At 36.6% G+C, this 24,527-nt stretch overlaps 1 protein-coding gene across 1 annotated transcript; it reads right to left on the bottom strand.

Annotated features, from left to right (window-relative positions):
- Positions 1 to 2,729: 2,729 nt before the first annotated feature.
- Positions 2,730 to 24,123, bottom strand: LOC139710610 (NLR family CARD domain-containing protein 4-like; the record flags this gene model as incomplete). Its single annotated transcript, XM_071622536.1, has 6 exons — positions 23,832 to 24,123; positions 14,665 to 15,998; positions 13,725 to 13,904; positions 11,950 to 12,117; positions 11,247 to 11,414; positions 2,730 to 2,897 (listed from the first exon to the last, which is right to left on the bottom strand). Coding segments are annotated over exons 1-6 (2,310 nt in total), but the record flags the coding sequence as incomplete, so codon positions are not given.
- Between the last annotated feature and the right edge of the window lie 404 nt (positions 24,124 to 24,527).

Raw genomic sequence — 24,527 nt, forward strand, 5'->3', positions numbered from 1 at the left:
ACCGTTGGTCCGGGGCTAAGCAAAAATTTACAAGTGTAAAAAGCCCTTTAATTACATCTTACATTTCAGTCATGTCCTTGATTGTCCGGTATTTTCCTTAGCTTTAGTAGAATTCTGTAAAAGGCTTGATATTTACCGTGTTTCATTTGAGGACTCTATGTTGACAAATAAAGTGACTCGAGGGAAAGGGTTGACCTCACAGTGCGTTTGGGTTAGTTAGTTTGTTTGTTTGTTTGTTTGTTTTTTTACGAACAATTGAATATTTGCAGTCAAAGATGATTATTCAAGTGAAAATAGCGCAGTAACAATTAAAAAAAGATATCGATGCCTTCACTTTGATAATATGTGTTGGCTCTTCATAGCAGACACTAATTCATCCTATACTAAATACTGTTGTACAGTCATGACAATGACAGCCTTCAAGGCATTTTTGAACATGCACCAAATGTTAATGGAAGAAGATAAGGGGGAGGACTGAGGACTGAGGACTGAGGACTGAGGACTGAAAAAGTGAAAAGAGTACACTTCGTAGTTTGCTCTACAAAGTGTACTCTTTTCTTCGGACCTACTCAGGAAGTGACATTAGACTGCTAGATAACTAAAGAAATTCGACTCTTATCGAAAGGGATAGTACAGCAAAGGTTGCGATGGGGTCGAGGTTTTCAACATTTTTTGGATGATATTTTTAGATAATAAGAAACATCTTATGACATATTATAGAGCATATAATACTACGAGGAATTCAAAGTTTATTTGCTCAAAAAATGGTTTTGAAATAGCTTTGAAACCCAAAATAGAGCAATCCTTATAAAAGGGGGACCCACCTTTTTATGCGAATCGCATTGTTTTACATTGTTCTTGGATATCTCAGCATTTTAAACCAATCTTTAGCAAATAAACTTTGAATTCCTCTTAAATTTGTACGCATTTTTAACATTTCATAAATTGGTTGCTGAGTATCTCATAAAGAGTTAAAAGCTGAATTCTCACGTCAACCAATAACGTACCACCCAATGAACTTGGGTGTATGTGCTTGTAACACGATTATTTTATCTGGCCGTCATAAACTCAAAGCTATATTCACATACATTTTGGTGAAGCTCCTTGATCTTGACCACAACCCGAAATTGGAAATTTGCCCCTCTCGGCGCATAGGTATTTTCAAATTATTACTTGAGCTCTTACACCAAATGTTGTTAGCACGTAACTGATCCGTGTTAGAATGAGAATGCATGGCCAAAAAAATCATATTACAACTTTTTTGATGACTTTTGTGCTTGACCTTTGATGTCTCATTCTCGTCGTAAGGTTGCTTTGAAAAGAATACTGTCGAGGCCATGACTTCATTGCCTTGTCTCGTCCGAATTAAATAACTGTCACTGACAGTAATATGTCGTGACACCTCTTTGGACTACTTCAATACACCTTCGCTCTCGGATCACTGCGTTGTAAGTGTTTTTTTTTTTTTTTTTTTTTTTTTTTTGGGGGGGGGGGGAATTGGACGTGCATTGGACATGTCATTTATGGAAATCAGAAAAGGGGAAAATAAAAACCCTCCCTTCTGGCGATATTGCGGTGACGGCGAAAATAAATACTGTGTGAAGCCTGTTTCAACAGACTTTATCGCGACAACATCGCGACAACGTCCGAAGAACAAAATTCCTCGCCTCGGGCAATAAAGCAGCAGGAAAGAGCGAGGGGTACCGTTTTAAGAGACACACACTGAAAACCTCCTCCGGGTGAATTTCCAAGAAAGGGGTGTGTCCACTGGTGCGACTACCCCGCCCACTGTCCAGCGCTGCTATTTGTTCGAGAAATATTCACATCTAGGTAGGCAATTGTGATAGTAAACAAAATGTGGTTAGAATCACTGATCTCAACTACCCGGTACGTAGATGCGAGATCAGTGGTTGCAATATATGCGCGTGATCGGTGCGCGGGGTGTCAATCATTCTCTGTCTGCAATGCTGCGCATGCGTGTTTTTTGTTTCAAAGAAATGTTTCCCCCGGTTGAGATCTACTAGAAGGGTTCAAGGGTTATAGAAAAGTTTCCACGACAACGTCCGAGCAACATTTTGCGAAAACCCTTTTAACAAAAAACAAAAACAAAAACAAAAAAAAACCCGAAACAAAACAAAAAATTACCCGGACGCTATCTGGGGCATAGTGACAAAATGTAGCTTAGGATTTTCAAGGTTTCGCATGGAGCGATTACTCTTGGCGCTTGGTGCGGACTGTGAGGCAGTGACCGAATTGCCAGATGTTCCATGCCGATATAGTTATTCAGTGCAGACTTGCAACATTGACGGAGGATTCAAAATAATGCGAAATGTTTTAGCAAGATTAGGAACAGAGTAAGGACATGATCCATTCTTATCATAACCAAATGCATACTTCTTGAAATTATTCACTTCTCATTTAAAAGAGGGAACAACAATAAAACGTACTAAATTAATTCTTCCAGAATAGTGAAAACCCGCTGTCAACTCTAGGGGCCATTGCATCATCGCCTTATCTCTTTATGTGATTATCATTATCAACCTGATATGAAAACACGAAAATCTAACATCATGTATTTCATAATGAAAAGATTTCACTCCTTTCTCGGGGCACGACATTGTGAGCAATTTTTTTTTTTTTTTTTGCTTGTTTTAATTGCAGTAAACTTTTATGTGCATTGGAGTTCCTCCTATAATGAAATCAGACAATGCAAAGACAAAATAAGATACCTTTGCTCCTGACGCTAAATCGGCAAGGGTCAGATAGAAATCGTCTGTTGTGCCGACATCATCTAGCTTCAAAGTCTGAAGGTTTGGCATAGTACAGACGCTCTTGGCGTAGGCCATCGACGCAGAAGTCGAGAGTTCAGGTCCTTTATTGTGGCGTATTGATTCCAGCTATGCAGCATAGTAAGGAAGTGGAGAATAATATGGCATACTATGTAGAGACTATACGGTGGAATGGAAAATATAATAAATCATTCTTCTAATCCCCCATTCCCAAGACAAGACAAAACAAAACAAAACAAAAGACAAATCACACATCATGCGTACTTGTTATTTAGATCTAAGAAGTGACAATGAATGAATGCTAGTAAGGCCGTTAATATGAACGTAATAGAATACTGACGTAATAGAGTACAGATGAATACGTTCTCTTGTGTATGGATGGAATGTTTTTTTGATAGAATTGACATTTTAAGGACATGAAATAATTCCTCTCATTTAATCCGCATTTTGTGATCGTCACTTTTATTAATGTATCATGAAAGAAAAAAAAAGTCCAGTTTACCCTTTTGTTCTGATTTAATATAAACATTGATAAATGTCGCGGACCACTAACCTAGATGATTTTAATCATTACTATCTGAAATTGGTTATAATGTTGTGCTCTTCTTTCAACCTGATAAGATTAAAAAGGAAAGACAAAATAAGATACCCGTGCTCCTGACGCTGAATCGGCAAGGGCAAGAAAGAAATCGTCTGTTAGGCTGACATCAACCAGGTTCAGAGCCTGAAGGTTTGGCATTGTACAGACACTCTTGGCGTAGGCTGTTGATGCAGAGGCCGAGATTCCGGGTCCTTTAGTGTGACTTATCGATAGCAGCTATCCAGCATATAGTGCAAGGATGAACAAAAGGCGAGCAAAGTACAAGAATTAATAAAATGATATGAAATGTTAAAGACAGACTGTATGGTGGAGTGGGGAAATGATTATAATAACTCATATTTTTTTCTCATCCCCCATCCCCAAAGCAATACACACACAAAAAAGACTTCACACATCATGTTATCACAAGATTTTTGTCACTGTTGGCATGTGAGCTTTCATCAACACTCTTCTTCATAAAACTGCCTGCGCAAGCATAGTCATATTCTTATAAATTCTGAACGGTTTTTTTTTCTCTGACTCATTCATTACTACAAACTTCATTGTGTTGATCTTTAATATCAAAGGAACAGTAAATAAATAAGCTTATTCCTTCAAAGGCAGAAGAATACAAAAAATATTCATGAATATGATCTCTTATGTAAGTTGCCTAACCAGTTTTTGTTGTTTTGCTACAAAAATGAAATTTTAAGACAATGACATCATAATTATCCAACTTGCATACCGTCACTGTCACTGTTATCATTGTGTCGTGTAAAAAAAGAAGAAAAAAAAGCCTTCTAGTCTTTTATATTAACTATTGATTCAACTTCATGGTTTATTTACTCTTTTGTGTCGTTGCATCTATTATAATCGCACACAAGTCGCACATATAGGCCGACATTGTACTCTTCATTAAATGGAAGAGAGATTGAGCTAAGACAAAATAAGATACCGTAGATCCTGACGCTGAATCGGCGAGGGCAATAAAGAAATCGTCTGCTGTGCTGACATTCTCAAACATCAGAGTTTGAAGGCTCGGCATTGTGCAGACGCTCTTGGCGTAGGCCATCGACGCAGAAGCCGAGAGTGCAGGTCCTTTAATATGACTTATGGATTCCAGCTATGCAGCATGTTACGACGGTGAAATATAAATTAAAGTGATACGGTGAGACCACATGCTAGAGTGGGACATATTATGACAACTCACCTTTTTTTTTTTCATTTCCTCCTCCTCCCCCACTCACACACACAATGAAACAAGATTTCTCCAAGTTGACCTGTAAGTTTTAACCTAAAAGTTTCGTTAAAAGTCTTTATGTAACATCAAATTATGTTCTTAGCAGCTTTGAATACCATGACTCATTACTCAACAAGAAACCAATAATGAATTAACCTGTTATCACAAAAGGTAATACATTACGAAAATTGTAGGAAAATACGATCCCTCTTAGGCCTATATTGGAATGTCAAGGTTTTGATATTATCCCTTCTTTTCATTTTCTTTTCATTATGTAATCAACAATGTTATGAAAAAACACGTCAACCTTCTTGTCCGTATTTGATATCATATTTCTCTTCAATGCTGGATCACTAACCTTGATGTTTCTTAACATATCATTGTTGCAGAAAATTGGTCATTATAATATCGTACTGTTCGAAAACTGAAAATGAGATAAAATCAATAGAAACAAGAAGATACTTTTGCTCTTGAATTTGAATCGGCAAGGGCAAGAAAGAAATCGTCTGTTGTGCCGACATCATCTAGCTTCAAGGTCTGAAGGTTTGGCATTGTACAGACACTCTTTGCGTAGGCCGTCGACGCAGAAGCCGAGAGTTCAGGTCCTTTCGTGTGACTTATCGATACCAGCTATGCAGCATAGTACAAGGGTGAACAATAATACGAAGTAATTAGAAGACTTCATGGTGGAGTGAAGAAAATGCAACAACTCATTCTTATTCCCACCCACTCATCCCCCCCCCCAAAAAAAAAAATATATATATATATATATAAAACATTATATATATACAAAAAAAAACACACAGAAGAATCATACGTCATTCCATAAGATTTCTGTCAGGATAACATGTAAGCTTTCACTAAAACTCTTCGTTATAAAATTTCATGTGACATTATAGTCATATTTTTAGAAATTTTTGAATCAAAGTAATGGGAAACATTGTACGACTGTGTACTCAAAACGTCATTTGTTTTAATCATTCAAATCAAAGGAAAAAATCAATCAATGCACACATCACTTTCAATGCTAATAGAAGGCGTAAAATATTGATGGATGTGACTCCTTACGTTAGTTGCAGTGCTTATTGGTATCAATGATATTTGAAGGCCACGACACGATCCTCACATTTTATATGCACTACGGAAAAAAAAAATATATATATATATATCGATCACAATAGCACAATTCTTATATCGATAGTGCAATCGTTATGGTTATCGCTTCGGTGCAATCGCCATCTTTTCCCGTATTTCGCTGGTTCTCATTTGAGTTTTACAACCTTCATCTTTTCTTTTATTTTTGCGACTGATATAGTTTTATATATCTAATCCGCGTGTGAAGTAGCATCATGTATTTTGAGAACATTCTGTCGTTTTCACAAGTTTTGTTTGTTTGTTCTTTTCTTTTTTGTACTCCACCAGACTGGAGTCGTACACTGTTTGCTTCACTGCAAAGTGCGGCAGTAAACAAAGAAATAATAACAAAATAAATCGACCTTCCTACCATATTTTCATATGGCTCGTTACGACAATACATTTTTTTTGGGGGGGCGGAGTTATGTGATGGTCACTGCTATAAGCGAGTTGTGAAGAAATACCCATACCTACCTTCTCTCCTAGTTTTAATAATAGGCCCTACTTTTGCTTCAGTGTTGGATCACTGTAACCTAGCTGCTTTTATTCATACTATCTCAGGTGCATTGGTCATATATATACGTGCTCTTTTTCTAAAAACGAAATCAAGATTATTCGAGTAAAGATAAAAATAAGATACCCTTGCTCCTGACGCTGAATCGTTGAGGGCGACGAAGAAGTCGTTTGCTGTGCTGACATCATTTAGCTTCAGGGTCTGAAGGTTTGGCATAGTACAGACGCTCTTGGCGTAGGCCATCGATGCAGAAGCCGAAAGTTCAGGTCCTTTCGTGTGGTATATTGTTTCAAGCTATGCAGCATTTTACGAGAGGAAAAAAAATATGGAATATCATTGAGAGACTATACAGTGAAGGGGAGAAGATATAAGAACTCATTCTTCTTCTCCGTCATCCACCAACTCAACAACCACAAAGAAATCACGCATCATGTCGCAATTTTTCTCTCAGCTAGGCATAAAGCTCTCAATGAATGGTCTTTTATATTGCATTTTTTAATTGCTTGTGAATAACCGTTTCCTTTTGTGTGTGTGTGTGGTTTTTTTTTTTGGTATTTGTATAATTCTGTGTGTGATTTTCCCCTTTTTTACCAAGTCTGTCAGCTTGCGTTTTTTGTTTTACTCAAATTGAAGGGGCCTAACTTGTATGTGCTTCAGTACCGAGTGAGCTGAAAGGGTTATCCTGCCAAAAGAAAACAGAATAAAGAAATGAATAAAAAATAAAGATACGTAAACAAATAAAAAGTAAATATAAAACCAGCTGAGACCATAGTCATATCTTAAGCAAGTTTGAAACGTTGATTGTCTGATTCAAAACACTTAAAACTATATGCGTCCACTACATCACGCGTTATTCTCCAAATACGTCGACAGAGCATCTTGGCAATGTGAGACAGTGAATTCAAATGATGGCAGAATTTTGCAAATAATCACTTTCTTTTAAAACACCAATTTTGGTGACAATACTAGGTGCCATTTTCAGGATATTGACAAAGAAAGTGACGTTGTAGCATTTTCTTTTCACCTTTGACCCCATGGATCAAATCTTTCCCTACAAAGATTAGATTCACATAAGCCACATTCCTGAGATATGGAGAAAGCATGACCCTTCACTTTCTCTAGAGAATCTTTACCTACTAATACATATAATACAATAAGATTCTTCAAAAACCTTCAGCCATTGTAGAGATAAACGAAATAAAAAAAAGTTCCTAATAAGCTAGAGGTTTTATAGATCCAGAATGGTCTGTTTGTATAGCGAGAGACCACCAAATGTGTGAAAGATCACTAGTCTTTAGAAAGACTTTACAGACAAAGATTAATCTAGAAGTAGAGTCCAAACGTTTAATAATTACTTAGTCTGGTAAAGAGTAAAGCTGCGATAGGTTCCACAAAATTAAAGGACAAGTTCACCTTCATAAACATAAGGATTGAGAGAATGTAGCAATATTAGTAGAACACATCATTGAAAGTTTGAGGATAATCGGACAATCCGTTCAAAAGTTATGAATTTTTGAAGTTTTTGTGCAGTAACCGCTGGATGAGAAGACTACTGCAGTGTGTGAAAAACTTAGATGTCACATGCGTACAACAATATAAGGAAAATATAAAGAGAATTTCACAAAATTTCATCTTATGAAAAAAGTACACATTCCCCCGACTCGTTACCGACAAATGTTATGGGTAATATTATTCCCCCTGCCTTTAGAAAGAGGCAAGTCAAGTGCTCTTTTATTATGCGAAAAAAGTGAAAATATGTTGAATTTTCTTTATATTTTCTTTATACTGTTGTACGCATATGACTCACAAGCTGTAGTAGTCTCCTCATCCAGCGGTTCCAAAACAGAAATTTTAAAAATTCATAACTTTTGCATCGATTGTCCAATTTTCCTCAAACTTTCACTGATGTGTTCTACTAATATTGTTGCATTCTCTCAATCCTTATGTTTATGAAGGTGAACTTGTCCTTTAACTTCTGTTCTAACAAAGTGTACATTTATTCCTTTATAGTCAGACTCAGGAGGTGACATTACGTAACTGGAGTATTTTGAATTTTTCGTCTAGTCGATTCGGCTGCATCCGCTTCTCACCCTATCATTTTTACCAGCCATGATAAAAAAAGACTTTTCATTTTCATTTTGATGACGTTCATTGATCTTGAACACCAACAGGAGACTGTTATCCTCTCTCCACAGAGGCAGTATTGCATCATCTTTTTCCCTAAGACCATTAACGATGCTACTTTTGGACTAACACTTAACAGAATCTTGTCCGTTAGTTGAATTATGACTGTTGTTTGCTTAACTTTAAGCTTGACATTTTGATAGTTCTTACCTGTCATTTTAGGCAGTGATGAAAAGAATTGTGTTCCTACTTTGTTAGCGATTTTTGGTTAGAGTCAATTGTAGGAAATTGTACGTGCATTGTAGCTTCCCTGTAATGAAAGTCAGATGAAGCAGAGAACAAATCAATATACCTTTGCTCCTTCTGCTGATGAAGCAAGGGCGAGAAAAAAATCGTCCGCTATACTGACATCCTTTAGCTCCAGAGTCTGAAGGTTGTGCATGGTACAGATACTCTTGGCGTAGGCCTTTGATGCGTCAGCCAGAAGGCCTGGTCCCATAGTGTGACTTATTGATTGGAGCTTTCCGGAAACAGAGGAAAAAAGTAAAATACAAAATATAACGTGGAATAAATAATAAGACTGTGGCTTGCGATGAAGAACTTGCATTAAAGCTTTAAAAAAGTAAATTTCTTTCCATTTTTGGAAGTGATGAGATCTACTCAGCATATGACTTTCATTAATTTTGATAGAATTGACTTTTTTATGACAGAAAAAAAACAAATCTCATATAATGTCATAATGACATAGACATTTTGTGATTATCACCGATATCATTGTGAAAACATTGCTTTGTCTCTGTTAAATAATGAAAACACTTTCATTCTTTTGCTTGATCACTACCTTGTCTGCTTTTGAGTATGGTGCTTTTTTTTTGTCAAATCGGACATGCAAATGACTTTTATCTAATGTTGAAAAAATGAAGCAAAGACGGAAAAAGATACCTTTGCTCCTGATGCTGATGCCGCAAGGGCTAGAAAAAAGTCGTCTGCTACGTTGACATTGTCCAGCTCCAGAGTGTTAAGGTTTGGCATGACACAGACACTCTTGGCGAATGCCTGTGATGCAGCAGAGGACATGTGAATTCCTCTAGAGAGTCTTATTGATTGGAGCTTGGGAATCGCAGGAGGGAGACAAAAAGACGAAATACATGCAAAAAGTATGTAATTAGACACCATCGCATGATATTTCTTGCAGAACTACACATGTCATTGATCACAATGTTCCGAATGTCAACTTAATTGTTTTAAAATGAGAGAGTAGTTTATTCACAACATTATGTATGATTTTTATGAAAATTTGCTGTTATCATTGCACGGCATTACGCGATACTGATAATAATAAAAGGGATCTAACACATCTCCCTATGATAGCAGCCAAACGCAAAAACTTATTTCACTTGCTTGAAAAATGAGGGAGTATAGTTCGACTTACAAGATTTCGCAACGGACAAACAGACCAACCGACAGCCCGACCGCCCAACCGCCTGACCGACCGACCGACCGACCACCCGGCCACCCGACCTTTGATTGACATAGGCCCTGTATACCTCAATACTATGTTTGCGTGGAGGTATAACTATTCAGGACAGGGATCTACAAGTTAAAAATCTAGAACAGCTAGGCCGTGAAATTATCGCCTCAATGCATCAGAGTTATGTGATCGATACTGAAATCAAAGTGTCCTGAAACAAAAAGAGAACCATACACTTCGACTTTCTGTGTGCTCATAGATGTAGTCTATGTAGATAGTGTAGATACGTTAATATACGTGTAAATACCTTTTCGCTCTTTTGTTGGCCTACCAAGTTGTACGTCTTTTTTTCTGTTGTGTTTATGGTCAAATAGGACGTGCATTGGTGTTTTCATTGAAATGATAGAAATCGAAAAAAGGCAAAGAGAGAACAAGACATTCTGGTTCCTGGTACTAATGCAAAGGGAGAGCAAATCTACTTGCACATAATTTGAAGGTTTGGGATTGTAAAACGAATGGCAAACTGTATTTTTGCAGCTTTTCTGGAACAGCTTTTTTGCAGACAAGTGTGATGAGACATATCTTATAGAGGCTTCTTTTCATGCCTTAAAGCTACTTTGCACACTTTTTGTATTCAACTGTAATAACTTGTGAAACCATTTGTGAAAAGTAGAATGTGCATATGAAGTGAGCAAAATTTTAGCCTACAATGATACTCCTTTCGTTGTGATTTGCTTTGAATTACATCCTATTTTTCCCCATGCCGTGACTGAAATGTCAGGTGGTGAGTGATATGTGTGTTGGTATTAGCACAATATTTAAAAAAAAAAAACATCATACAATTGATTTCAATGCGCAGAATTATCGCAATTCTTACTGGGCCATTTTCACCCCGTGTTTACTCAACAGTGAAATTTTGTGCACAAGTCACATGGTACGATAAGAAGCACATAAATCATACATTGCATGCCTTTTTATTCTGGAAAATTGAAATTTGTTCTGATATCACCAAATTAAAGTTGCAAAATTGGGCTTGTGAACTTCAAAATGTGACTATTTTGACTTTAAGTCATGCTCACTCAAGCGTGGCCAAGAGAAATCTACTGAATTTCACATGAAAGGTAGCGTGATCCTCTATTCAGATTCCCTCAAAGGTTCCTGATTCATTGATTACAGAGGTTTGTTTTAGGGGGAACTTACTTTTTGTTTAGAGTTAAGTTTGTTGATACAGGTACAACCTTTAACATTCCATGAATTCATTTCAATTAAACTATTAGTTTCTGTTAGACTGACTGTATACAGCCAACTTTATATACATGTATAATATAAGAAAACGTCTCTTTGGTTCACTCTACACTCTAAAAATGAAGAGAAACAATACAAGAAAAAGATACCCTTGCTCCTGATGCTGATGCCGCGAGGGTGAGAAAGAAATCGTCTGCAAAACCGATGGAGTGTAGCTCCAAACTCTGAAGGTTTGGCATTGTGCAGATGCTCTTGGCGTAGGCCTGTGCTGCAGTAGCCGAGATGTCTGGCCCTTCCCCGTGGCTAATTGATTCCAGCTATACAGGGCCGTAAGAGGGTGGAAAATGGTAGGATTTTTCTACAAATGCTTCAAAAGAATTTTGTCAAACGCTAAACAGTGACTCCTTTGTTGCAAGTTTGCTGTCGTGGAAGGATAAAAGGTAAAAGGACAAGAATATTGGACGATACATATGCACTCTGTGTTCTATCATTTTCATTTTTTTTTTGTCACCAAAGGCACAGATTATAGCTAGCTATGATGCTTTTGCAATGTTGATATGCCAGGTTACGAAAACGTTACACGTCATAATGCAGTGTAGTAATATTTAGGATATTCTGCAATGCATCCGACTTTTCCATGGAACAAAGACACTGCCACAGTGTTCAACATGGTTCAGCAAAAAGAAAAACAAACAAACAAACAAACAAACAAACAAACAAACAAACAAAAAACTGTGTCATGCATTGTAGTTTCCCACTCCGATAATCAGATCATAATAATAACAAAAGAAAATGTTCTTTCGTGCACAATTGGATATCACTTTAGAAACAAACACAAAGAAAACAACATACCCTTGCTCCTGGTGCTGATTCGGCGAGGGAGATGAAAAAATTGTCTGCTATGCTTACATCAAATAGTCGAAGAGCCTTGAGGTTTGGCATGGTGCAGATACTCTTGGCGTAGGCTTGTGATGCAGCAGCCGAGAGGTCTGGTCCTCCCCCGTGACTAATTGATTCCAGCTATGCAGCATCAAAAAGAGGGAAACGTAGAGTTAGAAGACTAAGAACGATGCTCCATCAATCTCCGCGGATTTTTTTTTTTGTTTTTTTGTTTTTAGATGCTACACAGTGACTAGTGTCGTATGCGCAAAGGAGGCCCAAACTTCGAGAACTTAACATCAAGAAGATTAGCTGCCAGTGATAACGGACTACCAATTTCGGCATAGAGTCATTGTACTTTCTAAACCAGCAGTAGACCAGCTGAAAAGATCATTGAGTCACCGCAATCCAAGAAACAGGTACAATCACTCCTAGGTCTTACAGGCTTGTGGTACTACATCCCCAAATAAGCTCAAATCGCAGTGTCTTTGGCAGACCTTACATATATATATATATATATATATATGTAAAGGCAAACCGAAACTATAGGACCTATAGGTCAGGTGGGAAAATGGGAATGAGGCAATATCATTCGGGATTAATGTCCATATTTACCCTTTTATTCCTTTATTTCCCTTGTTACGAACTTTTGTTCGTGATGAAGGTAGATATCATGTAGTTGCCCTGCGCATGCAACACATTCAGAGATAGAATAGAGAGAGGTGTAGTGATCTTTCTTTAAAATGTACCCCGAGTTTTGTCATGCTGGGAAAACCCCTCTCCGAAGCTTGATTTTTAAACAACAACAACAAAAAAAAGGAATGCGCACAAAAAGAAATGTTCTACCAAATGCTCCCCTTTTTATTTTTTTTTTTATCCTCTACATCCTCATGGAGTCATAAGGAATATCTTAAAACATCTCCTAAGAAATGCATATTATAAATATTATCTAGTGCGACAGAAAATCATTCAATATAAGAGACGCAAAATAAAAAAAAAATAGCTTATCTCAACAACCACACAAACACACACACACACACCCACACACACATTTCTACCTATTCATTTATTCATTCATTCTGTAACACTTATTTTCCCTGCAAATGGCAATGGAATAGGAAAGCGTCATGGAATAATAAACTTTACCATTCACCAGCCAAATATAAATCATAACACTTCAAATTCAGAAGCTGGGAAGATGGGCACGCAACTCAAAGACAGATCGTTTTTCAGGTTTTCGAAATGAGGAAGAAATTATGCTTTACACCATATCTTATAGGCAGATGTTGAACCTCTTTAATTTGTTTGTTTGTTTCATTTTCTTCCCATTTTAGAAAATGGCTACAGATAGCCTATGTTCAGATGAACTATATAGCTGGTCTTCTATAGGGTCAATTTGGATGGGAGGCGGGACTATTTCACTGTGTGATGCAATCTGCTCTTTGCTATTTAATGATGAAAGGGGATCTTTTACAAGCATGTGCTGTGACTCTCTCACACAAGGAACCTCAATTTTACGTATTATCCGAGGGACAGCGTGTTTTGTTTGTTAGTAGTGGAGAAATGACGGAATGCGTACACACGTCATTGCTCAGTTAGACTCAGGAATCGAACCCGGGTCCTTTGAATCTTGACGATGACTCAATTTAGCAAACTTACGGCCCTGTCTGTCGCATTTGTTAGAAGTAATGCCAAAATCAGTGAGAGGAAAGAAATTACAATATGCTTGCTTTACAGAAGAATCTTACCTTTGATTGCGAGGCCATAGAAGACATTCCTGTGAAGAAGTCCTCATGCAGCTGGATGGTCGTCAAATCCAGTGATGTTAGATTGGACAGTAAGCAAATGCCTCGACCAGCATTTCGAGCAGCAATCGCAGTGCTATTGTCCTTTTCCGTTAGGCCACGGTATTCTGAACACTCTGATGCCTATTGATAGAAGTAGGACAAAAGAATTCGTCATTTTCAGTCTATGTTGATGTTGGATTTGGATTCTAAGTGTGCAATCATCTGAAGTTAGAAAAAAACGTACTCAAAAAAGAAAAAGAAAAAGGAATTATGTTTACTTAAAAACATAATCCATTGTCCAAACGAAATTGCATCTTTTATTTCATTTCCTTTTTTCATGTCGTTTATATCATTCAGAACAACTGTATACACATAGGCACACAAAATCAATACAAAAGTGTTTTCATGATGTAATTATTATTATATTATGTTTATCAAAGGTTATACTATGGATTGAAATGCAATAATGTAATGTCTTTTATGACAAATACAAAACTAAATGGACTGATAATGGAGGGGAATGACAAATCTAATAAAAATAAATAAACATTTACTAATAATTGCTAACTGCTGATGTTGTTTAATGCATGGTAATTTTTAGACACGTGCTATTGATATTACAATCTACTCGTCGACACCTATAATCACTATTTCCGTTACACACACAAGGGACTGAAATTAAAGGTTTCTTCAGATATCTACAAAATAATCATAACAGGTCATTGTATTATGTGTATTATATTGTTATGACGTTCAAGACACATTAAGTCATTCTAGTTGTCTTAATTGTGACAAAAAGGAAAGCATAATAATGTGCCATGACGCTGTGTCTAGCGGATATTAAAATAGTGACAATTAAACAACAGCGCACTGAGGCGCTGGTGACGTGAAAAGAACTTACAAAGTAACCACATGCCTCCCATGCATAGACCCATCCCGAGGCTGTATGGTAAGGACCTCTGATACTCAGAGACTTCTTTTCGTTGAGGTAAGGAATTAGAGGCTGAAGAGCATCCAGTCTATGGCATTCAAATGCTACATCAATGATAAACTCAAGTTTCTCTTCATCAGGTAACATCTTGCATAAGGAACTCAGGACAGCCTTTCCGACATCTACGCCTTGCGCTGCAGTGAAGTAGAGAAGGTAAGAAAAATTTTCAAAGTCTTCAATCAGTTTATTGCTCAGCTGGTTGAACTCTTCTGGATTGTTCTCATACAGCCATGCCAGATGCAATCCTGCCAGGTACTCCTGAAATAACTTGTGGGGTATTCTATATTCGACCAAACCCATTGTTCTTCTCTTGTTGTTTTCCCTTCTGGAAACGAAGTGTTCCTCTCTTGTAAGGACTCCAATTTCACATGCCGTCTTTACATCGACGTCACTTACGGTGAGGTCTTTTTCTCCAAATACAAGCTGGTTTCTAAGGAGGTTAGACAAGGCGTCTTTGCCAAAATTCTGTAAACAGTCGTCACCTCGCACCAATTTCGTTTTTTGCGCCTTTTCGTCTGTCTCCTTTCCAGCAAAGTGGACTTTAAGATGATGGATCAATTCGTCGAAAAAATTGGCGAAAGTTTCCAGTCCCTGAATTACACTGCGGTTTCCTTCATTCTGCCAAATAAAACAAAGCATGCTGCAGTAAATCGGGTAGGGTGCCATATTCTGAGCTACGAGGCTGTCTTTGTCTGTCATCAAGCTGATGAGACTGTTTCTGGCTTCTTCGTTGTGGTGGAAGAATTTTGAAATATAGCACGAAACATCATCTGGCTTGAAACCCTCAATCTCTACAAATGTGTACTGTTTCTCGAGTTTAGTGTCGGATTTTATTCGCTCCTTTTTCCATGGTCGAGTGGTAACAATGACTCGGACATTTTTGAACTTTTCGCCTCTGATCACAGCAATGGTAGCATCATCTTTGGCAGCATCATCATTGGAAGCACTCTTGCTGATTTCCTTTGCGTACTCATCAAGACCGTCATAGAGAATCAAAACTTGTTGTTGGTTTGTTCGAATGTACTCATCCAATTCAAGCCCCTCGATTTCTAGTTCATCAGACAAGTTGCCCATGATGGTATCACCGAAACATGTGCTCTCCTCAATTTCTCTCAGATGTATTAGAAAAACGAGATCAATAGTCTTCAGGCGTCTCCCCAAGGCCCAGTCCAATGCAAGCTTGGCAAGGAATGTTGTCTTGCCAACGCCCGCTTCTCCATATATTGCAATTCGAGTGGGCAAACCTATTTCAGTGCCAATTCGCCCTAAGTGATCGATGAATTCATCGTAATTTACGTCTGTTTTTACGTCCCCATCTTGAGAGCACATCACTAAATTTGTATATATTTCCTCAAGCTTCATTGATGATTTGGAATGAAGTGGAGAAAAGCGCACGTCTCTGCATGATTGATGACAAAAATCCCGTAACTCTTTCTTCAACAATTGCAGAATTTTGTCATCAGGAAACTTTGGTTGCACCTGCGGAACACTGGCTGAAAGAGGACAGAATAAGGTTCGTTCATGTTTACTAAACTGGAATTTTCCTAATTTGCGACGTTACGTCTACTTTCACCAAAAATAAGGACTTAATCATCTCATTATCAGACTACGGCAAATGCACATGCATATTCACCTTGACATCAAAAATTCCAAATATTTGAATGGTAATAGGTACATTTACATTTTGCAGCACTTGTGAACTTGAAGAGGTTCCAGAACAGAATAAGCTTCTAAGCAAACGGCTGAGATCTTGTCTAGACTGTTTATCAATGACCGGAAATTGAAAAAAAAAATCACTCCTCACAAAGTATTGTTGTCATTTCTAAAATCAGCATAACATTCCTTGTATTATACTGCTCATCCTAAAAACAAGAAAAAAAAGAATGAAAACATTTGAATATACTGAAAAAATAGCTAATCTATAAAGTATACATCGTGGAATGTTATCTAAACGTTTAAATTCTGGCGACATGTATTAATATTTCGCGACTCCTACAAGAAAATGCCTTGCTACAGTTTATGACAAGAAAAGTTTGATTTTAATCCAACGCTATTAAGGCTGATTATACGATCTTGACCATTGGAGCTGTGGTCATAAGGTTTTTTCTGTGTTTTTTTTTATATTTAGATATGAAGCAACATGCTTCTGATTCCCTATCAGATAAAATCACACGTATACATATCCACAATATGATTTTTAAGATTAATTGGGGAAAAATATGCTTCTGTGAGTTAAAGCTTTACATTTCATCACCATTTTGAACAAAAAGCCTGCCAGCTTCTCCATATAATTATGTATTGACTGCTATATGATTTTCAGTCTCTAGCTAGCAAATTAGTGCCAAAAGTATGCCTATTATCAGCTAGCATATACAGTTTGTGCATTTGAGAATTTGTAAATATGGATCTGTAATCTGTAAAATGGAGACTGGCTGGAAAGCTCCCCATCAGGGAGTGGAGAGTGAGCATTGTCTGTGCTGGCGGGAAATAATGTTTCCGTAGACCGGGGTTATAACAGTTTGTATGCGCTTTGAGCACTCTTACAGAATGGATTTGACGTAAATATAAATTCATATTACTATTATCATTATTATTACTATTATTATTGTTATTATTATTATTATTATTATTATCATTATTATTATCATCATCATCATCATTGTTATTATTTCTAAGTTTTGAGACACGATATTCTAATGACTATAAGACAATTAAAAAAAAGTAATTGTATAAATTATAGCAGAGCGTAAACTAGTATAAAACAAAATACTGCGGTCTTGTGTGTGTGTTTTTTTTCGATCGTTTCCTGGTTCGGCCGTAATAAGGCAAAACAACGTAACTCAGAATATCATGTTCTGAGAAAAACGACTTTGAAAATTCAATTGGTTCCCATTTTTCCGTCATAGGAGCAAAACACTTTTGAAGCAGCGAAGTTTCTTAGGCATTAATGAAGAATATCTCGGGAAAATTTCAGTAAAATAGGACTTCCCGTTTTAGAGTAATTGCCATGTTTAGAATAGATACAGCATTTTACCGAATCACAGCACTGTGCTGATGAGTAATTCTAGTTTGCCAAAAGAGCGTATCCTTACTTACGTTGTGCGAGAATCCTCACGCGGCAACATATCAATTAGGCAAAAGAACGTATCCTGACTTACGGCGCGTAAGCATTCTCCCGCGAAGCCACTTCAGTATGCCAAAACAACGTATCTTGACTTACAAATATCTGCGCCTCAACCCTTTCATCAATGTAATTAGGCAGAATGACGTATCCCAACTCTATGGCAACAATCTCTATGATTTATTTACTTTGACAATTTTGTTAACTGGATGATAAAAGTCCCGTTATGTGTTTTTAGATATACATAAGGAATAGTAAAACACGTTAGCTTGCAAAATGATCGATGCAATTGAACATTTTCGTTTTTTTTCTGAAAACTTACCGAGTATGTACTAAAATGTAATTAGTTATCTACCAATTACCGTATATTTTTGTTTTACTTCATTTGCATACACAGTTTATAGTTTATTGAGATGTCCATTCTTTTTCATTATCTTTAAGTGTAAGTTCTTTATCTCTTGATGTAAGATTTTTTTCATTGGGAGCATAATTATATGTGGTTTATCATTCATGTTGTTTTAACAAAAGCATGGATTTGGATTAATATTGACAACTAAAGTACGAGTTTGGGTAAAGTCTGAAAATGGATTTCATTACATTTCTTATGCCATGTGCTACAATTAAGATGAACTTGAAATATGTATATTTTTTAGTATGAAAATGCATGAGTGGCAACTATTATGACTGTATGGGAACTGGCAAAAAAAAAAACTAAAATAAAATGGGTATGAAAAGAATTGTATAGACATCTGCACATACACTTCGTTTCAAAGACACATACACGCATGTGTTAATATTGAGACTCCTGTTTTAATTTCTATCTTTTCTTTGATTTATTTAACGATTTCCATTGAGATGAAAGGATTTGAACAGACAGAATGATATTAAGTACTTTGTTTATCGTTATAAGTTGTTGATGTTTGGTTGATTGCATGAATTGTATCCGGAAGGTTAAAATGCCTCAATTCTTTGAACAACAATAATAACAATGATTTATCAGGTAAGTATGAATCCAGGTTTTAATGTTTTTAGGTGTAACTTGACCACTCACACACACACACACACACATCTCAGACTTGTCAGAGGTGCAAACATTCTCTCAGTTGAATAACTTTGAGATAGACATGACAAACGTAGATGCAGAGACTGATTTACATTTTCCTAAAGGTTTATAGGGGAAAACATGTGTGTACATCTGTTTCTCAAAGACAACAGCATTACAGAAATCATTCGATTATTTGCAAGTCTTAAAAATATGAAATAGGTATCTACGCTTTCTTCTTACAATCTAAGATAGAGTTTGATATGCCATAATGCTTTTATCACATTGAAAGCAAATCAGCAGTAACTATAAACATTATCATGATGGTAACAGAATTAGAAAAAAAAAATGTAATTTACTTCCCGAGTAAAGTAGCCTTTATTATTACGTACCACAGTTGAACAGAACCATGGGAGCAAAATTTTCAATTTCAATAGAACAGAACATTTTTTTTTTCGTGAGATTAGTTATACTTAGTTATATATTACCATATCAGACCTTCGCATCAATTTTTACCTTGGAAGATCAGAACATCTACAAATTACAAATTATGAATAGCACACAATGTATTTTTAATCCTTACTGTTGTTGAAGATCAAGTGTAGTAAGAAGTAAATACTTGGGTAAAGAACAATTATCAGGCAGCTGAAACGAAGGGAGAATTTGCAACAGTATTCACTTTAAACACATTTCAATAAACGTCTTATCACAACAGCGATTTGCTGTGCTGCAATACATCTGCGTTGTCTGAGAGCTCCCGGAGAGATTAGGCTCAAAATAAATCAAAATTATGCAGGAAATAAAGGTTACTATTTCCCTGGTTTTCTGAAATATGTTGACAAGTTTCAATCAACATGATATTGATTTTGAGGGCAAGCATTTACAACAATATTTACTATGAACAAGTGATAGTTTTACCTAAAGTTGATAATCATCATTTCAAAGGGCAATAAGCCCTCATCATATTTTTTTTTGAAATAGAATCTTTAGTTTCATATCAATATAAAAAAAGAAATCTTTCTTGTGCCTTAATAACGTAAGAATAGTCATTAACATTTCACAGTTGAGTTTTGCGAGTTCTTAATTTAACTGTGAAAGATTTACTTGATCCTATATAAACAATCCGAGTGTTATTATTTTTCTTTTAAAGTTGACTGATCTAGTGCACAATCCACTCCATCTTTCATGAGATTCTGACGGGCGTGCAGAGCTGTTCTGAAATTTGTATAGTTGCTCCTTTCTCTGCTTTCGAACTGCTCGGTAGACCACTGCAGGAAAATGAAAAAAAAAAAACGCAAGAGAATAATTAACACAAAATAAAATGAGGCACTCTGTATTTTCCATAAAAGAAAGCTAGTGAATTTCAATTCTGCTTTAGTTATGTGATTAGATTCTTCATTAGACATGGTTGTTTGTAACAAATCCTCTCTCACAGACCCTCCCCCCTCCTAAAAAAAGCAAAGAATATGAGAATGAGTATTTATGAAGAGTTTGTTCGCAAAACCGATAAGTCCGTTTTTGAAGATTTTGAAGTACAGTCTCTCTCATAAAGTACAACATGATATCTTTTAAATTATATACTGGTCAGTCCATAAAATCGAACATTTTTGAAGTTGTGGTCAAAAGAAGCAAACAATTTCGTATTATTCTCTTTATTTTTCTTGACCCTTAATCGCAAATATCTCCATTTAGCAAATATGGACTTATCGTATTTTGCAAACAAACTCTTCAAATAATGAAATACACTCACAATATCTATTTTTCAACATCATACAAATACCCCTTGAGGATGCACACGGCTGTGTGTTTGTTTTGAGACAGAATATGGTTACCATTTCATCAGTTTTCATTTAATATTATTATTTTTTATCGCTAAGGAATGAACTGTGAAATGTGGTATTCTCAAATTATCAGAAAGTCATCATCATGGATTCTGCCTTCTTTTCTTTTTTTTAAATAATTTTTTCCAAATGCCGGCTTGTGTCGCTAGTGATAATGACAAAGGTGGGATTAATTTCAGCCCCCTTCTCCTAATACTTTTTTGTATGAATTAATAGGTGATTATTCAACGTGTACCTTTCATTGTACTTGATACACTGCATTCCTTTTCTGTGCTGGTCTAGGCTGGCGGTTGGTGTGGACACTGAAAAGAGAGACAAGCAAAAAGTTCAACACGAATGTTAATATCACCTAAAGTAGACGATTGGGTCTGAATATTTGAACTTTACATAGTATTTAAAACCATCTAACTTGATGATAAATATTTGAATTCCATAAGCTTTTGCCCTCAACATTTTTATGGGGAAGGGGTGGAACGTATTAGCATGTATAGGATCTACCATGGCAACAATGCATTATATCGTATCGAAATGAAAAAAAAATGTTTTAAAGAATATGTACAGCTGACTAAAATTGCACAAAGAATTAAAAAGAAAATAAATCAGGCCTCCATAGTTAGCAGGTAAAGAGTACCATTAAATATTACCTTATTTTTTAGGTTAATTTTAAGTGAGTAAATTCCTGTATGTATGAAAACACCACAATCACATTCTTCATCCTTTCAAGAAATAACAAACAAGATCTAAGACTACTTATGTTTAACCAAAGATGTAGACCAAACATTCCATTTTATCCCTACTTTTCTTGCCAAAGTAATGCTGTTAATGTCATTATTAGAACATATTGTCTGCCATCAGTTCATGTAGCCACTAAAGACTAAATGGAATTCATCAGTATCAAGCTTTATTGTCATTTGCTTGAAGTCGAGTCTACTGTTTACTATAAAGCTGTTACTTTACAAAACTGAATTTGAGGTAGAAGACCTCAAGTCGAATGTCGATGATCATAACAGTATATTGGGGTCCACTTCCTTTGCGCATAGGTATATTTCTTTTGACAGTCACTACTTGATCTACTAGACCACTAGTAGTAGTACAAGTATCCTACATTTACATAGTCCTTTAATAGTAGAACCACAACCACACCAATGAGCCACGTTTTGCCAAGCCCACCGACAGGAAAGGCTGTCATACTCATAGATCTATGTTTGCTCTTTATTTTCGTAGCTTGCTGTGTTTTTTGTTTATTTGTTTTTTACTCATCGTTTTCTTAAATCTTAGTGAAAACTATAATTGAAAGTACTGGACCCTACTACTAGCATAGCGTACTGTCGTCCACTATGTACAGCCCAATCGCCGTACTTCGCACGGCGTCTGGTCGGGCTGGATCAAACTTAGACCTGACAAAAAAATAAATAAATAAAACTTACCGGTGTTACCACTGATTTTCTTTGTGGTAGCATTAACTGGTCAGGAGAATATCCATTCCATGACTGCAAAACAGAACAACTGGCATGACTTCATAGTTCACACTGCAGCAAAGCTTGCCTGCCAGTCAACCAGTACTCTGCTACAGCACTGCTGCAGCTGTTGTCGCAAGCGGCCCGGCATCAGCGGCGGCACTACACTCACTGCCGCGGCTGAAATGGATCTGCAGCTAGTAGCCGTATGTCTTGCACATAGAGTTAATATGCAGTGTAGCGTGTGTTGTGATGGCCACGATGTTGATACGTTGTTTTGCCGTGCTGACTGTAGCGCGCATGGCCCTGATTTTATACAGCAAAGCGCTGTATGATGACATACGTTCTTTTGGCGTCGCAATTTCCTTCTTTTTTCTTGAGAAACCACCATGAAAAAACAGTGTATGTAAAGATACGTTCATTTGCCGTAACAGCGAAAATGCTTTCTTTGTCATTTCTATACGTATCTCAGCTTACGTTGTTTTGCCTAGCTGGAAACGGCAACGTTGTGAAAAAGGTGTGTGAGATACGCTTTTTATCTCTGAAATGGTAAACATTTGAGAATTGAGACATTCACCATTAAAAAGAGCACATTTTATTTAGGAGCCATATGCTCATAACTCAAAATGCCCAAATTTTGAGTTACGTTCCTTTGCCTTATCACGGCCGGGTTGTCGCCAAAATCGTCCTTGCAAAAAAAAATAAAAAAATAAATGAATCACTGAAATACGACAGTCATAAGTGGACTTGATAATCTTCAGTTTGTTTAGTTTACTTCTTCCTATGTTGTATGTTAAATTATGAGTGGCATGCACACATTTTTTCCCCATTTTTTCTTTCGGATTCCGAACGTTGAGTTAGATAATGAAAAAAAAAAAGAAATACTGCTTAAGAATGCTTTATTAGGACGTTTTTCCAGTTTTGCGTATCTTTCTAATGTTTTTCTACAAGGACACGCTTGTCTGCCACTTAAGTCCGTACAGGCGCCGTGACAAGTTTCAGTTTCTAACACTTGCATTATATCGCCTTCAAATAACGTATGATGACAAGAAAGTGCATTCATTCAAGTTCAGTTACAGTGGAGATAGGGCCGGAGATAATGATTAATTATGTGGATATTAAACTATACATTGTGTAACTTATATATTCTACTTTTTTTCTGGCTTCATTAATACTGGCATCAATGGCAAATATGACGGATAAAATTGATAAAAAATATCTAAGCATATCGCATTTTTGTGTGATTAAGTGTGGGTTCTGTTTTTGTTTGTTTGTTTTGTCATGGTGAGCTGAAGTGGTAATGAGGGACCGATCTTTAAAGAGGAGAAAACAAAGGGTTGTAAACGACACCGTGCATAAACAGATTGAGTTCACTTTCCAAAACCAGCTTATGGTATTAAGATGTCACAATAAGTGATTATAACTATTGTATTTGTTTTCTAATGAGCTAAGTCCAAATATTATCTAGACGACTCTTTCAATAAACATGCTCATATTCTAACGTCTTAAATCACTCTTTTCACAGAGATTAAAGGCCCCCTTTTAGGACGACATTGTGAGAGTGCATACTCTTCACCTTTTAATCTTTAAATGGGTATAACATGGTGATGACTTACCTAATGGTAGATGTATCTCAGCAATCCGGACTAGCCTGGCTCTCTTCAGAGCTTCTCTCAGGTCTGATCGAAGTGACGACGGGCTCACTCCCTTACTCCATTTACGAAGCATGCAGACAGTTCCTTCATTCGTTATTTCAAGGTGACGATAGTTAGTTTTGATGAAGTTCTGGCATTCCGCCACAGTGAAGCCCAACCCTTTACCGAGGTTCTCGATGTCCTCATTGTATGAGATATCTCTGGCAATGGCTCTCAAAATGACATCCACATCACATGACTGATCTTCAGGCATTCTGTAATGTATAGTCAGGAAAATGATTACTTGTAGTACTCTTCATCCGTGTAAATACAAGAAATCAATCCTGATACAAATCATATTAGATCTCTGAATTATTCCCGGTTTGGGATTGGGTCATATTATGGGGAAAAAATGACATTCTTTGCAGAGTATATGCATTGCATTATAAAAATCTGTAATATGGTGCAGTCAAAGACACACTTCTGACGAATAAGATGTAGTTTATACGCCGAATATTTCGCTTTTTTTTCGCGAATTTCGCGAGTCAGCTGCTATTCATGAAAATAAGGACAGGCGAACTTATTGACTCTGATCCCAATATGAACATGACGTATAAGTTTTCTGTTCAGTACAGGATTACAAGATCGCGAATTACAGCACCCGCAAAATCGTCGGGA

This window comes from Diadema antillarum, unplaced genomic scaffold, assembly GCF_040938485.1.
Source record: "Diadema antillarum isolate AM-2024a unplaced genomic scaffold, OU_Dant_1.0 seq00001548_RagTag, whole genome shotgun sequence".
Lineage (NCBI taxonomy): Eukaryota > Metazoa > Echinodermata > Echinoidea > Diadematoida > Diadematidae > Diadema > Diadema antillarum.